General features: G+C 30.2%; 3 protein-coding genes across 5 annotated transcripts; 2 read left to right on the top strand and 1 right to left on the bottom strand.

Moving 5' to 3' along the window:
* The first annotated feature begins 2,685 nt into the window (after positions 1-2,685).
* On the top strand, positions 2,686-6,595 carry LOC133037432 (rab GTPase-activating protein 22-like). Of its 3 annotated transcripts, none has more exons than XM_061114720.1 (12): positions 2,686-2,954; positions 3,083-3,259; positions 3,595-3,690; positions 3,785-3,888; positions 4,202-4,413; positions 4,561-4,683; positions 4,768-4,856; positions 4,953-5,058; positions 5,600-5,697; positions 5,817-6,077; positions 6,166-6,249; positions 6,343-6,595. In XM_061114720.1, the coding sequence occupies exons 2-12, from the start codon at positions 3,134-3,136 to the stop codon at positions 6,355-6,357; spliced, it is 1,314 nt and encodes a 437-aa protein (XP_060970703.1). In that variant the 5' UTR covers positions 2,686-2,954; positions 3,083-3,133; the 3' UTR covers positions 6,358-6,595. The 3 variants fall into 3 exon arrangements, with proteins under 3 accessions (XP_060970703.1, XP_060970704.1, XP_060970705.1); XM_061114721.1 differs by having other exon boundaries at positions 3,569-3,690; positions 3,785-3,893; XM_061114722.1 differs by lacking the exons at positions 2,686-2,954; positions 3,083-3,259; positions 3,595-3,690 and having other exon boundaries at positions 4,209-4,413.
* A 1,698-nt stretch (positions 6,596-8,293) lies between these two features.
* On the top strand, positions 8,294-10,483 carry LOC133037431 (trans-cinnamate:CoA ligase, peroxisomal-like). The gene is made up of 2 exons (XM_061114719.1): positions 8,294-8,629; positions 8,703-10,483. Exons 1-2 carry the CDS (start codon positions 8,432-8,434, stop codon positions 10,194-10,196), a joined length of 1,692 nt encoding a protein of 563 aa, XP_060970702.1. The 5' UTR covers positions 8,294-8,431; the 3' UTR covers positions 10,197-10,483.
* Positions 10,484-13,919: 3,436 nt separating this feature from the next.
* On the bottom strand, positions 13,920-15,291 carry LOC133037430 (small ribosomal subunit protein uS11m-like). Its single transcript, XM_061114718.1, has one exon. The coding sequence runs from the start codon at positions 15,059-15,061 to the stop codon at positions 14,246-14,248; it is 816 nt and encodes a 271-aa protein (XP_060970701.1). The 5' UTR covers positions 15,062-15,291; the 3' UTR covers positions 13,920-14,245.
* Between the last annotated feature and the right edge of the window lie 1,529 nt (positions 15,292-16,820).

Raw genomic sequence — 16,820 nt, 5'->3', positions numbered from 1 at the left:
TATCCTATAAGAATCAGTATTTTATTTATTAGTTATTTGTAGTAGTAATTTTAAATCCATGCAAAATTTACAAAGTTCAATACTAATATAAGAATATTTGAATACAAATTTAATTTTATTTATCTATGTGGGATTGTATGACTTATTATATTAGCTTTTGAAATTTGCCTAAAAGAATTAGGGTAAATTTGTTGATTTTCATTTGAATCCAATTTTAACTTAAAAGAGAAAAGTAATCACTAAATTGAGAAACCGAGTAGCACTATATACTATTACAGGAAAAAAAGATCAAAATTTTCGAGACTATTCAAAGTAAAGTATCATTCATAAATAAACTAAATTTATTGAAGATTCATCTTGAGACCAAATTTAATACGAAATTAACTAGAGATTGCTCAAAGAAAATTATATAATTCATAAATAGACCTAACCAAATCTGGTCATTTCTTGTATCAAATTTTATTGAAGCACTTATTGAATATTTCATGTAGTTTCCTAAAGATACTTGTATTTTTTAAAAAGGGTTCTTTTTCTTTTTTTTTGAAAATTTGGTTTTTTTGAAAATTTGGTTGTGAGATATCTTAATGTGAGAGACTCACAACAAATGCAAGTGATGTCAATGTGAGAGAACTCTAATAATTTGTTTATTCATGTCATCAGAACTAATGCCTTCATAAATGGCTCTCACCATTTTTGGGAGTAGTATTTGAAGTGATAACAGATTGGTTAGAATAGAAATCTGTTGTTGGAGTGATACACCAAAATTGGTTAATAGATTTATGAGTCCAGAAAAGATTGAATCTTCCATATGAAGACCAATTAAAGGTGTAACATCTTCTGCAATAGTCTTTGAAAGAAATAAAAAATAGAATAAACTATAAATTAGAGTAATTTCCACAAGTATCACTAACATTGAGCATTGAAAATTTCAAGTATTATTAACACAAAAATTATGTAACTAAGTTACCAAATAAGCAAAGACAAACCTGAAGTAGACTTAAAAACTTCCAACCACTGTTAGTAAGCAAACAAAATTTAGCTTCTTCTTCCCCAACAATTGTTGAACAACATTCTCCATTCATAATTTCCCAAACAAAATACCTATCCAAATCCCAACAATCCACCCCCGTAAAGATTTCGATAACTTTCCCAAAATGTTCAAATTGCGAAAACAGAACATAAAACAAAAAATATTAAAAATGATGTGGAAGAAAAGTAAAATAAAATAATATATATTTATAAAGTAATGTGTATCACATATAATTAAAAAAAAAAATATTATATTTCCACCGTAATAATTTATGCACTCTATACATTAGAAAAAAAACATTAACTCTTAATATTTTTTTCTTAATTTTTCTTCTTCATTTGCTTGTGGTGATTTTAATAATTTGTTTATATTGTTTCATTTTTCTTTAAATAATGTAATTTTATTTATGATTTAAGTTATATAAATATATATATCATTTTTTAATATTAAAATGTATTTTATTTTGTATGTGTATTTTAAATTAAAATATAATAAGAAAGAAAAAAAAAAGTAATGAAAAGTGAGCATAATTAAATATATATAATTTATACAAATTAAAAAATAGTAAAATAAGTATATTTAGAGCAAGTCCAAGGACACGGCAAAATTTTATATATGCCGTGATTTTGTTCCAAGGAGACTGCAATTGTGCCACTATTTTCAAGTTTTGTCTACAGTGCACGACATATATGCCGTGCACTGTAGATCACTGCATTTCTTTTTTTTATATATATAATTTAATTAATATTTATATATAGTTATATTATTATAATTATAAAATTAAGAATTATTTTTAAAAAAAAATTACAATACACATTTTTAAAAGTGATGTACGAATCTACTCCTATTTTTAATCTATTTTTTATATAGTAGTGTATATTATAGTTATTTAATACATTTTGCAAAATTTTAAAAAAATTAGAAAAATTTAATACGCCGAAAACTGCACTTCTTTAAAAGTGCCGCACTGATATACTCCTACCTGTTTCGACATTCAAGAGATTTATGTAGTCTTTTTTTTATAGTCGTGTACATTATAGTTATTTAAGACATCTTGTAAAATTTCAAAAAATTTAGAAAAATTTAACACGCCGAAAATAAAATTCAAATTTTCTATCGTGTGACTCTTTTAAATATAACAATTGTGACAATTTTTGTTAATTAATATGATATTAATTCTTTTTTATTTTATTAAAAATTAATATAATAATAAGGAATATTTTTTTTAGTATAATTTTTGGTGTTGTGATTGGAATGAAAATATTTTTTGACGTTAAATTTAATGATAGTGTAACACTAAATTTAGAGTATCCTTAGAGATGCTCCTATACAATTTTTCAGTGCAAAACTGCATATAAAACTCTTATACAAATATCACATTTTTTATGGGGAAAATCATATCACATTACATACTATATAATTTTATTTTATTTTTAAATAAATAATTAATCATCAATTATTCCTTTTCTTTTTGTCTCTTTTTTTTCAATTTCCAATATTAACCCTAAACCTCAATTTTTGTATTTTTTTTTTTTTTTGTGGGCATTGTCATTCACTATTATTGTCACTTTTTTCCCCATTCAGATGGAACCTTAAAAATACAAACTCAAGTTCCAAGGACAAGGAAAGTTGAAATTTTTATTTTTAAGGTTTTTTTTCTTTCTTTTTTGTTATATATCTATGAACCAAAGCCAATCTAAAAAAAAAAAAAAAACCCATAGAAAAAGGCAAACGACAAAACACTTGTCAAATCAAATAACGGCTAAGAATTTTATATAATATAATCATCAAATCATTACCTTTCTCTTCTTCCTTCCCTTCTTCCAATCTCCATCATCCCTCTGTAAATTTTTTATCTTTTTCTAAACATTGACTGAAAAACCTATATGGGATTATAGCATTTGGATTATTCCACAAATTAAAGGTACACAACAATATATTCTCTTTTTCTTTTTTGATATTGGTAAAGTTAGGATTTTTTTTTAAGAAGAAATACTAATTCTTTGATGGGTTTTTGATGATCTTTTATCTTGTGATTGAATTTGATGTCAGGGAAAGAGGAAAAGAAAGATTTGTTTTTTATTATTATTCTTGTTGCTTTGGATGATTGGGTGTGAGAAAATGGCATCACTTTTTATGAGGAAAGCATCAACAGCTGAATTAGAGATTTTTTACCCAATTAGAACAGAATGCCAAGAAGATGTACCCAAGACCCGTTTTAAGCTCAGGGTATGCATTTTAATCTCAGATATAGACTTTATATTTAATCTCAGCTGAATTTGATGATTGGGTTTTATATACTTTCTTAATCATCTGTTAATCCGAATAGGATTTTGTTAATTGGATAAGTTTGGTGTAATTAAATTGGTAAGAAAGAGAATTTTGGTAATTGGGTAAATGTTGTGTTTGGTGTAATTTAACTGATTAAAATAAATCACATTCTTAATCATTTGGGTTTTAGGATACTAAAAAGTCCTTAAGAGTGTTTTTTAAAAAGTTTTGGATTTTGTTGATTTGTTGCAACTGTGGTTTATGCAGTGTTGTTTTAATACCTACTTTCACAGGCAGGGAAAACTCTAAGCCCAAGAAGATGGAATGTTGCTTTCTCTGAAGATGGTCATCTCGATATTGCCAAAGTTCTTAGAAGGATCCAAAGAGGGGTACCCTTTTTTCTGAACTAGCTTGTACCAGTCTTCTTGTTGTGTTTAAGAATTGGTACAATACTAAATTGTTTTACATGACTTTCTACGCCAGGGCGTTCATCCTTCGATTAAAGGAGCGGTATGGGAATTCTTGTTAGGTTGTTATGATCCAAATAGCACCTTTGAAGAGCGAAATATCCTTAGGCAGCGACGGAGGTAAGGTATTTGTTTAACTGTATTTTGATCTTAAAATATACTTTAAACATCTGAAGGGGCTTCTTTGTTATCATCCAAGATAGTGTTCAAGTGGGGGGATCGGGTTCATGTTGTATCTGATATTATGCTGCAATATTTCGGGTGTAGAAAGAGATCGCTATGCTGCAAGATAGTGTTAAATGCTTGCTTTACTTGCACTATGGGATCTAAAGATTACATTTTTCCTGTCCTTAAAATTCTGCCTTTCATATGTCAATGGGAGCAAAGATCAGCATTTTTTTGTCCTCGTTTAATCTCACATCGTTCATTTTAGGGAGCAGTATGGCTCATGGAAAGCTGAATGCCAAAAAATGGTTCCAGTTATCGGTAGTGGAAAGTATATCACCGCAGCTATCATTACTGATGATGGCCGACCAATGGAAGATTCAACTATCGATAAAATGAGTGATTGTGAGGTTATGTCTACATCTTCTATCAATTCAGACAAAAAAGTGATTCAATGGAAGCTTTTATTGCATCAAATAGGTGTGCATGTGTTGCATAACTATCATTATTTCAGTCATTTTGAGCTCAAGTCCACCTGAATTACTACCTCAATTGTCTCAACAGAATTCTGCTTGTGTTTTATGAAATCAATTAACATGTATATTATTGATCTGATGTGGATTGTAGGATTAGATGTGGCCCGAACAGATCGAGCACTTGCCTTTTATGAGAACGAAGCTCATCAAGCCAAACTTTGGGATATTCTGTCTGTTTATGCTTGGCTAGACAATGATATTGGTTATGTTCAAGGTGTGCTTTCCATGATCATTTTACATCAAAAACTAATGACAGTTATGGGAGACAATTACAATCGGTTTGTGTTTGTTTGTGCAGGAATGAACGATATTTGCTCGCCAATGGTAATACTTCTTGATGATGAAGCAGACGCATTTTGGTGTTTTGAACGAGCTATGCGAAGGCTGGTATTGCTTTAGATCATCCCTTTCATTATCGAAGCTTTTTCTGTATGCATTTTAGGTAAAAATTTAGACTTTTTTCTGTCTTTGTTTTGATAACAGAGGGAAAATTTTAGGTGCAGCTCAAGTTCCATAGGTGTGCAAGCTCAGTTGTGTACACTGTCTCAAATAATCAAAGCTGTTGATCCTAAGCTTCATCAACACCTCGGTACAACTTTCTAAAGCTTTGTAGTACATCCAAATATTCATGGCTTTTTCTTAGCCACATTAAATTACTTTTACAATGTGTTTGATATTAAAGCGGAGAATTGAATACGATTGTCTGAAAACTTATAACTGTGTTTAGTTGTGTATGGAAAGTTTTAGTTAGATTAAAAAAAACTAAAAGGCCAACTTAGATGTCGAAACAGATAAGTGATCTACCAGAACAACCCTTTAAGGGGGTCTATTACAGAAATTTCCAAAATTTTAATATGCTAAATCGATTGTATTATGAATGAAGGAAATGTTTAGAACCCACTATTTTTAAAGGATTTAAGATTATTCTTCCATATGGAGTAATCTCATTTCCATGGTAATAGTTTTCCCAAACTTAAAAGAGAAAATCTTATACCAAACAAGGAAATCCTATGAAAATATCACACCATAACAAACAGTTAAACATAAACACTCACCTAGAACTAATACTTGTGTATTAAGTTATAGGAGGAAAAACATATTTGACCCGATACGATTCATGAATTTGACAGAGGATCTAGATGGCGGGGAGTACTTATTCGCATTTCGAATGCTGATGGTACTTTTCAGGAGAGAGTTTTCCTTTGTGGATGCATTGTATCTTTGGGAGGTAAGAAATTAAGGGATGCTTTTCATATTGTTTTCTGTATGTGTTATGAAATGTTAGATCAATTTCATTCATAATCTTAGTTAGTTTATGAGATTGTAATATAGATAGATTGGTTTCAGCTGATGTGGGCCATGGAATACAATCCAAACATCTTCACATTACATGAGAGTGCAGCAATTTCTGAGTCAGATAACAGTAGTGCAGCAACCGAAGTAGACGATAAAGTTCTAAAGCAATGTGGAAAGTTTGAGAGGAAAAATGTTGAGACTAAAAGTTCAGATCCACATAGTGTTCTTGCTGTTTTTTTAGTTGCAAGTGTTCTTGAGACTAAAAACAAGAAGCTTTTAAAGGAGGCAAAGGGTTTGGATGATGTTGTTCAGGTTTAAAATTCTCTTCTTTTTTCCCACTTTGATTCATATCGCGCTTGCTTGTGCATCTTTTCTTAAAACTTGTTAACTTTGTGTTCAGATCTTAGGTGACATAACCGGAAATCTTGACGCGAAAAAGGCGTGCAACGAGGCATTGAAGATTCATAAGAAGTACCTAAAAAAGGTTGGCATTTTGATTTCATATAATTTCTCAATATGAACAATAAAATAACATATTTGAATGATTTTCATTTTATGTTTATTTTTTTGGCTGCAGACTCAGAAGACATAGTCATTTGAAGATATCAATCTATTTTCCAAACCTTTGCATTCAAATGGTTGGTGAATTCATCTGTGTGATTGCTTCAATAAACTGAAGTATGAATTTTGTATTTTTTTTTTTTAATTCGAAAAGGAAAAAAGAAAGAAAGAAAAACAATCAATCTTGCTATGTCATATTTGTGCAAATAAATTATTTGTTTTGTATAGATACTTTTGATTAAGATTAATTTGTTTGCATAATTCCAAGCTAGATCTATTGGAAAATAATCTTAAGGGAGTGTGTGTTCGGAAAACCGCCCTGTAATAGATTTCGATATAATTCAAATTAATTACTCAATTTAAGTAATAGAATTGGGTATAATTACATTGTGTACGTACTAAAAAGAAATACTCTTTGAGCTTAATTTATGTAAATATTCTTTGTTATTTCTTAATCTTTGTCATGAATATTATTTCACATAAAATGAGGCTTTTTAGATAAATAACTTTATTTGATTTAGTTTTAAGTTCAAATTTGTTTTATTTGTATTTTGTTTAGTTGCTTAAAACAAAAATTACTCTAACAAAAAACATTATGACACCTTTACATAAGAAGTTCTTCATTTATTAAAACTGTGAAGAAGAATTCAAACTCAACCACCTCTTTGTCAAAAAAAAAATACAAGTGTAGTAACACTAAATTATGCATAAAATCATGTAGTAGTTTTTACAGTTTATTTGAAAGTAAATTTGTTACTACTAAAAATCTATAATTATAGAGTTTAGTAATTACATTATATTTTAAAATACAAATAGTATTTGAATATGAGATAATACATATATATGAATTCTTAATATTATGATAAAATAGTTAGTAATTATATAAAAAAATATATATATTTTTTTTAGTAATTAATGTTTAAAATTGATAGTTTTTAGTAATTATCCATTGTAATTATACTCAATTCTCATGGAAGACAAATTCATAAGAATTAGAAAGTGTAATTAAAGTCTCTCAATTATTTTTAACTATACAATTATAGTATAATTACATGATCAAATAAACATATCAACCTATTTTTTCAACCCATTTCTTTAGTTGGTTAAAACAAAAATTACTCTAACAAAAATGACATTATGACACCTTTACCTAACAAGTATTTCATTTATTTATACTGTCAAGGAGAATTCAAACTCGAACCACATCTTTGTCGGAAAAAATACAAGTGTAGTAACACTAAATTATGCATAAAATCATGTAGTAGTTTTTAGAGTATGTTTGGAAGTAAATTTATAACTACTAATAATCTATAATTATATTAGTAATTACATTATATTTTAAAATATAAATTATATTTAAATATGAGATAGTAATTATATATGGATTCTTAATATCATGTTTAGTAAAATAGTTAGTAATTATATAAGAAATCATATTTTTTTTAGTAGTTAACATTTAAAATAGATAATTTTTAATAATTATTAAGTGTAATTACACTCAATTTTCATGGAAGACAATTTCATAAGAATTAAAAAATATAATTAAAATCTCTCAATTATTTTTAACTATACAATTATAGTATAATTATATGATCAAAATAAACGTACCAACTTATTTTTTCAACCCTTTTCTTTACCAATTAAGTTTAAAATTGGAATTATTTATCCCAAGGAAAAATCTTCAATTGGAATCACCCAAATTACTATAAAATATGCAGAGTCATTCATTACTACTCTTTATGACACATAAAGAACCTCACCTATTCACCTTACAATACCTTAATGGTTAATAGTAAGGCATGTCCTTCTTCATCAGCCTTATCTTCTATCCCTTTCCATAATGCCCATGTTAATTTTTCAATGACTTAAATGTGCGACAATCAAATCTAGACTGTACCTTAAAAAAATAAAAAATTGAAATAAAATTGAAAATCATTCTACCATTTAATTTTCATACCTTCCTTCCTACCCATATGGCCTTTATTATTTAATGAGAAACACTTTTAATAGAAAACAAAAGATCCTAAAAAAATCATTTTACATACTTACACAAATTACTTGGAAAAAAACACCTCTCTCCCTAAAATCTTAGTTTACACCAAATAATGGATGAGCTATACAAATGTGAAGCCAATTATGTGCCTTTAAGCCCTATAACATTCTTGAAAAGAGCCGCTACTTCCTATGCTAATCGAACCTCTTTGATCTACGATAACACTCGCTTTACTTGGCTACAAACTTACCAACGTTGTCGCCGCCTTGCTTCCTCACTCCGATCCCTTAACATTGTCAAGAACAATGTTGTAAGTAATGTACATTTTATTTTTCTCAAACTTTTCTTTTTGGAAAATATTTTAATTGGTGTAATTTATTTAGGTTTCGGTATTGGCTCCCAACATTCCCGCCATGTACGAGATGCATTTCGCAGTCGCCATGGCGGGAGGTGTTCTCAACACTATAAACACCCGTCTGGACACTAAGAACATAGCCGCGATCCTCAAGCATTCTGAGTCTAAGATGTTCTTTGTTGATTACCAGTTTGTCCAAACAGGACACGAGGCTCTCCAGATTCTAGCTGGAGAGTCTCGTGATGATAAGGCTAAAATGCCTTTGGTAATTGTGATTGATGATATTGATGTGCCTAATGAAACTCGACTTGGCGAGTTAGAGTACGAGGAGTTAATCCGAAGAGGAGATCCTAAGTTCGAATCCATCGAGTTGGATGATGAGTGGGATGCAATTGCACTTAATTACACTTCCGGAACTACTTCTTCTCCCAAAGGAGTAGTTTATAGCCATAGAGGTGCATATTTAAGCACTCTTAGCTTGTTACTCGGTTGGGAAATGAGGACTCATCCTATCTACCTGTGGACCCTACCAATGTTCCACTGCAACGGTTGGACTTTCACATGGGGAGTGGCGGCGCGTGGAGGAACAAATGTCTGTCTCCGCCACACAACCGCCGACAAAATCTACCAAAACATCTCTCTCCACAAAGTCACCCACATGTGTTGCGCACCAATTATCTTCAACATTCTTCTCGAGGCGGCCATCCCCGAAAACCACCGGAAAATGCCTTATCCGGTGGAGATTCTCACCGGCGGCGCTCCACCTCCGGCGACATTACTAGAAAAAATGGAATCACTTGGTTTCCACGTGACCCATGCTTACGGCTTGACCGAAGCAACTGGGCCGGCTTTAGTATGCGAATGGCAGGCCCAATGGAACAAACTCTCGAAAGAGAAGCAGGCCCAAATTAAGGCCCGTCAAGGAATTAGAATTCTAAGCCTTGCTGACGTGGACGTAAAGAATTTGAGAACAATGGAAAGCATGCCACGTGACGGAAAATCATTGGGTGAGATCGTTATAAGAGGAAGCAGCTTAATGAAAGGGTATTTCAAGGACCCAAAAACGACGTCGTTGGCTTTCAAAAACGGTTGGTTTTTGACCGGTGACGTCGGAGTAGTCCATTCCGATGGGTATATCGAAATAAAAGACCGATCAAAAGACGTGATAATATCGGGAGGCGAGAATATCAGCAGCATTGAAATTGAGAGCGTGCTCTACACGCACCCTATGATTTCGGAGGCAGCGGTGGTGGCGATGCCCCACCCACGGTGGGGAGAGAGCCCCTGCGCTTTTGTCGCCGGCGCCGGAGATTTGACAGAGGCAGAGATCTTGAGGTATTGCCGGAATAATATGGCGCATTATATGGTTCCGAAAAAGGTGGTGTTTGTTAAGGAGTTGCCCAAAACTTCAACTGGAAAGATTCAGAAATTCGAGCTTAGAGCTATGGCGAAAAGCTTTACTGTTACGGAGAAAGAGAAAGAGACGAGTTCTAACTATGACATGGCCTTGTCTCGTCTATAAAATATTATTATTATTATTATTATTATTATTATTATTATTATTATTATGCATGAAAAGAAATCCATGCATGTTTGTGTGGAATAAAATACACGTGTAATGTTCAAAAAAATACACGTGTAATCGTACGAGAGAGAAGAAGAAGAAGAAAGAAGAAGAAGAAGAAGAAGAAGAAGAGTGAGCTGTGAAAAGAGTAGTGTGAATTTAATGTGTGAAAGTGAGTAAGAAGGAAATATTATATTGAGATTTGGGTGAAGAGATTTTAATAATATAAGTTTATTGTTATAAAATGTGTAATTTTATTTAGTCTTTCTTTGATAAAACAAAATCATATTTTTATTTTGCTAATATAATATAATTAATGTGAATTTGTTTATTTATTTTTAGAAAATATATATTAAATTATTTTAAAGAAAATGTTTGAATTATATTTTTTTAGTAATTTTGCTGTCATTATTAGATTTTTATTTCATATATAGTTTTTTTTTGTCGATATGATAAGATCATATGATTATAGATTTACAAAATTTTTAAATTTATGTATTTTTAATGTATACATACTAATTATTTTTAGAAATAAATATATAAAAAATATAACGAAAAAATAAAACAAACTATATCTAAATATTTTTAGATCTATAACAAAAAAAAGTCTTATCTATGAATAATGACAAAGTATTATTATTTTTTTAGCATTGTTATTAGGCATCATATAGTATCCAATATCACACTGATAGCGCGTTGTGATTAATTAGCAGCTTCTTATATTATTTATTAATTAAAATTATGTGAGATTCTATCTTAATTTACACCAGTAATAATATATGATCACTATAAGGTTGCTCTTAGTATATATCTTATTTTTTGTTTAAAAAAAACAAAATACATATAATTGTCTTTCAAAATGTAAGTCATATAATGAATTTTTTTAATATGAAATAATATGTTTTAAGTTGTGCATGAGTTTTTTTTTTCAAAATGAGAACAAGTAGGGGGTTAAGGGGGACCCCATGATGAGCCAAGAGATTCATAATAATAAAAAATTGGAGATTGGATTAGGGATGAAAACGGGCAGGATAGGTGTGATGATTGCTTCCCTATCCTCATACATGCTTCTTAAATTCACTTTTATACTCGCCTTAATACCCGTTTAAATTAAAGCGAGAGCAGGGCGGGAATTACCTAATGGGAGAAGGATTCCTATCAGGTACCCATTACATATATTTTTTTAAAAAAATAATGTCTAAAAGAGAATTTAAAAAAATAAATAATCATAAAAACTTATTAAAACAATAAACATGAGTAGAATAGTGTGTATAATAAATGGAGTTAGTACATACAAAATTAGTAATTGAAAATAAATGGTTAAGCGTCACTTTTTAAAGCAGTTAAGTATGATTATTAATATGCATCACCGCATATATTTTCATAAAAATTAAAATGTCTCATTACTATAATCAATAAAAAAGGCTAAAGCATGAAGTTGTTTAGATTGTAGTAGTTATGATTTTATAATTTAAATTAAAGCGAGAGGGGAATTACCTAATGGGAGAAGGATTCCTATCAAGTACCCATTACATATATTTTTTTTAAAAAAATGATGTCTAAAAGAGAATTTTAAAAAAAAAATCATAAAAACTTATTAAAACAATAAACATGAGTAGAATAGTGTGTATAATAAATGGAGTTAGTACATACAAAATTAGTAATTGAAAATAAATGGTTAAGCGTCACTTTTTAAAGCAGTTAAGTGTGATTATTAATATGCATCACCGCATATATTTTCATAAAAATTAAAATGTCTCATTACTATAATCAATAAAAAAGGCTAAAACATGAAGTTGTTTAGATTGTAGTAGTTATGATGTTATAATTTAAATATATACATACATCATATCGGGACGAATTTAGGACGGGTATCTATTCTTCCGCTCCTATCGCATTTTCAACTCGGGTATGAATATTTAAACCCATACCCCCGCTCCTAAAAGTCAACTCTCGCCTCGTCCTATTAAAGCCAAGTACCTGAACCCTCACATATAATTATCATCCCTAGATTAGATCACAAAATTTAAATTACATTTTGAGTAATACCAAATACAACCTCCTATTATAACTTCTTAGTCAAAATATTTCATGGTGTTCGTTATAGTTACAGTATCATCCTTGTAAATTTTTAAAAAATTCCGAATAGTTTTACAGTACCAAAAACAGAGTTCCTGATATTCTAGTTTACCACGAGCGTTCAAAAAACTTCAAACGTATTTTCGGCATTGTAAAGTATTCAAATTTTTTCAAAAATTTATAAAGATGATGTTGTAAGTATAACGAACACCCCGAAAATTTTGAATAAAAATATTCCGACATGTGTTTTCGGGCATGAAAATTGACTAAAAAATTGTAACAGAAAATTGACGGTAGGACTCTCCCTAAATTTTAACAAGTGCAATTAAGACTATGCAGATAGTAGGGCCAAAACTAATGCCACCACCTAACCTAGTGCCTATAAGGTAAAGAAAAAATAAAGACTTTTTTGGCATTAAATTGATGTTTGCTGTCTCTTTCAGTTTTCCTTTTTTCTTTTCGAAATACACTGCCAGTTGCATATCTCCCAAAATATAAGTAATTATTATAAGTATGATTTTAATCAAAAAAAATAACCATAAAAATATTTTATTATATAATTTTATTGAAATCTTATTTTTTATTGAGGGTAAAGTGCTAACTTAGAAATACACAACATATTAAATAAATTAAAAAAAAATATAGTTGTGTGTTTTTGAGTGTGCACTTATTTAACGGGCTTAATTAGCACTTCACAATTAAATATTCTTATATATTATCACATGCATGTTTTGTTTTTTTTTTTTTAGAAATAAGTGTCACAAGCGAAAGCCATTTCGCCAAAAGTACATAAGGATAGTTGAAATGAATGTAAATATTTTTTTTATATATATATATTGTAATTACTATTAATAAAGTACTGTAATTTTTCTAATGTCAACATTTATCATAAATTCTCAGTGTAATTATATAAAGTACTATATTATGTACTATATTAGTGTTATAAGTTTTGTCTTTCTCAGTAAGACTTTTTATGTCAACATTTAATCATAAATTGTTAGTGTTTATGACTATTATAAGCTTTAAACATCACAACTATAAAATTACTCAAATTGAAATTAAAGCAAGAAATTGTTTTGACACAAGAAGTTATAATGAGGTTTCACTAGTTTATTAGTTTATTTGAGCCAAAGATACTACAAAACAGGTCAATTTCTCATCATCTTTAGTACAAAAGTTAATGAACTTAATAGCCTTTTATAAGCTACGGTTTTAAATGTTATTTGCTTCCTATTAATTTTAATTTAACGATAGTATTTTCTAATACTTAATATTTTGGTGTTGTTTTTTGGTTTTCAAATAATATTTCATTATTCCAAATCGAAACTTTAGCTCTCTTAGTAATACTTAATTAAGCTCCTTCAGATAGAATATCAATTAGAAAAATTTATTCAAATTAGATTATTAATTTTTTATATTTAATAATTAATTTAAATATACTAATAAAAAATAATACAAATAGTTATTAATATTTAACGGTTAATTACTTATGAAAAACATAACTTAAAAAAATTAAACTTATGTATCTTCAAACAAGGTGGGTGCCCTTGAAGAGTTTAAGAACAACAAAGATAGACAATAAACCAAAGCATGAAAATCCAATAGAGAAAGACAACTATTCATTATTTTTTCATAACATTCAAAATCATTGATTGTAACCCAACAATGAAAGTTCCACAAATTTCAGCTACAACAAATCAGTTTCAATGAAAACAAAAAGGTATTAAGAAAGAACTAAATAAAGATCACAACCGAGCTAGTAGTCCAAAACAGAAGGTATTCTTTAAAAGGCATTACCCTTTGCATCTATTTTTATTTTGTCAATGAGTTTGTTGGTTTGAACTCTTACAAAAATATAAAATGATATGAGAAAAATGATCTGATTCCCAAGTGAAATAAAGTTCAGTAACCAACCAGCTTCGTTTGTACTAAGTACGCCGCTTTTTGGGGAGCCGGCAGCCATTATGGGGACGCCGAGTTGTATCCTCAAGGTATACTATTGGATTCTGATCCCCTCTTGAATTAGTAAACCCTTCTCTCCAGCTTATAATTGCTTGCTTTTTCTTTTTAAAGAAAGTAAACCCTTTCACCTTCATCACAACTGATTTTAGTCCCATATTTTTCGACATTCTTCCTACGTGCTCTGCAGTTGCTTCAGCAGCATACCGAGACTGCTTTGCTCCTCCTTTCATTTCGGGCAAAGATCCAGCTGAAGCTCCCATCTTTTTGTTTCCCTTTGAATCTGTGACTGTAACAAATGTATTGTTGCGCATCAACTTTATGTGGACAAAATCAGCATCATGCTCAAGATTGTATCGAGGAAAGCGAGAACCCCCGAACAAATTTCTTTCATCTTGTTGTAAAATACCCCTTACAAAGTTCATGGGGTTTCTTTCATCTCGTTGTGTAAAACCCCTTTGGTTTCTATCGTCTTGTGGTATGAAACTCCTTGGGAAGGAACTCCTTGGGAAGGAGTTCCTTTCATTTTGCGGCATAAAACCCCTTGGGTTTCTATCATTTTGCGGCATAAAACCACTTGGGTTTCTTTCATCTTGTTCTATAATACCCCTTACAAAGTTCATGGGATTATCTCTGTTTTCGATTTCTTTTGTACTTCCAGAATGTATGGAAGAAAGGAAACTCATCAAAGCATATGGAGCAGAGACACCCTTGTTATGCATAATACTAGAGCTCAAATTTGAGCTAGTAGAAAGTCCACAAACATGGTGTGCAATCTTTCTCATTGCAATGTCGTCAACAGATTTTGAACTTCCTAAGGAACTCTCTTCTCTTGGGGACCTGTAAAACCAACAATATTTAATCACTCAAATTTCACCTCCATTAACAGTTCTTCATCTAGCTTATTCCATCAAACTAAATTTCAGAATGTTTACTCACATAGAATGGTTGGTAAACTTATATCCAGAAATCAGAGTAACAAATCTCTCTCTACTAATACTGTGTCATAATTCATTATCCCATTCACAATTTCACATCTTAACAAAAATAAACAAATAAAAAAAAACATTTAAACAAACGTAGGTGTCGGATTTCAAGGAATTGAACATTTTAGTAGAATTCATTCTTAAATTTGCAGGAGAAAATACACTCCACTTCTCATGAACTAACTAATATACTCAAATACTAATAGCGAGCAGAATTAGTTATGATTAATAATGTGTTGTGTTGTACAGTTTGTTAGCTATGAGGCGTTCGCTGATGACCCAGATTTCTGTGCTTTCAACACAAAATTTCCCACAAAGAAAAAAAGATAAAATACATACTGAGTGAACAATTGCATACTCATACATAAAGATGCTTACACAGTTTGCAACAATTTCATGTAAATGTCAATCTAAGAAGCTCTCGAATAGAATCTGAAATTAATTTCAGATAAACAACCCTTACATATTTAAAGAATCAAATCAGTGTATTATTAGCACATTTCAAAACCAAACTAATGCTTATTTTTCACTGATCAGAACAAAACACAGGCATTGATTCATAAACAAGATTACACCATAGGAAAAAAAATACAGAAAGGCGAGAAATCAAAAGATTATGAAAATGGAAAAATGAAATCTTTGAAGAAATAGATGAAAGCTACAAGAAACCAATTGTTTCTCAAACTCATACCTGTGAGTGAAGCTGAGATGATAATGAAGCCGATTTGGACAACTGAACGGCCTATTAGCAAACGGAATCCCTCATCTCCGATCGGTGCCGATGGAGAGTAACGGAGAGCGAAGTATGGAGAGAGAAGCTCTGTATTGAACTCTAATAATATCACGTTATGGGTGTACTATTCTAAGGGAATTTTACAAAAATACTGCTTTTTGACACAAACTTTACATTTTTACTGGGACACGGCAAAAACAACTTTTGTACTGCCCAAGCCCAATTTCATTACTTTTGTACTGCCCAAGCCCAACATCATTTCATTTCTACTGTGAACAAGAAACACACGGAAACAACCTTGTTCGTGTGTGAGCACGCCGAGAGACGGAAATCACCAAGAAAACACCATTAAATCCGGCGAAGAGTTTTTTAAAAGGAATCAGAATTGAAGAACAACACGTACAGGAAACCGTCCCAACAAAATAACAGAGGTAAACACAACAAACCCAAAAAATAATTTAATTCTTAAGAAACCAAAAAAAATTAAAAATAAAAAAAAAAGGATTTAGATCTGAAGTTTTAAACAAAAAAACGAAAACACAACTGTGATATTCTTTAATTTATGATGCAAAAACATAAATGAGGGTTGTTCTATTGTTAATTTGACGTTTGCAACACAAAATGATTTCGAAAAAAAAAATCGATAAATTGGAACAATTATTCAAACACAACATCAGGGTTGTTCAAATGTTGTTTTGCGGTCAGTACTAGAACAACATTCATACATATATGTATCAGACAAATATAATAATAAAAACTTAAAAAAAATAATGGGTATTTCTGTTTGGTTGTTTTTGTGTTGTTTTATTGTTGTTATTTTTTTTT

The sequence above is a fragment of the Cannabis sativa genome, chromosome 4 (genome assembly GCF_029168945.1).
Source record: "Cannabis sativa cultivar Pink pepper isolate KNU-18-1 chromosome 4, ASM2916894v1, whole genome shotgun sequence".
In the NCBI taxonomy this organism is placed as follows: Eukaryota; Viridiplantae; Streptophyta; class Magnoliopsida; order Rosales; family Cannabaceae; genus Cannabis; species Cannabis sativa.
Note: the sequence above shows the minus strand (reverse complement) of the source record. Positions and strands in the feature narration are given on the sequence as shown.

Bases quoted from the DNA above. Each gene is read 5' to 3' on its own strand.
- LOC133037432 (XM_061114720.1), top strand. From the start codon at position 3,134: ATGATTGGGTGTGAGAAAATGGCATCACTTTTTATGAGGAAAGCATCA. The intron at 4,684-4,767 runs GTGTGCTTTCCA...TTGTTTGTGCAG, and splicing joins TGATATTGGTTATGTTCAAG to GAATGAACGATATTTGCTCG. The intron at 5,698-5,816 runs GTAAGAAATTAA...GATTGGTTTCAG, and splicing joins ATGCATTGTATCTTTGGGAG to CTGATGTGGGCCATGGAATA.
- LOC133037431 (XM_061114719.1), top strand. From the start codon at position 8,432: ATGGATGAGCTATACAAATGTGAAGCCAATTATGTGCCTTTAAGCCCT. The intron at 8,630-8,702 runs GTAAGTAATGTA...TAATTTATTTAG, and splicing joins ACATTGTCAAGAACAATGTT to GTTTCGGTATTGGCTCCCAA.
- LOC133037430 (XM_061114718.1), bottom strand. From the start codon at position 15,061: ATGAGAAAGATTGCACACCATGTTTGTGGACTTTCTACTAGCTCAAAT.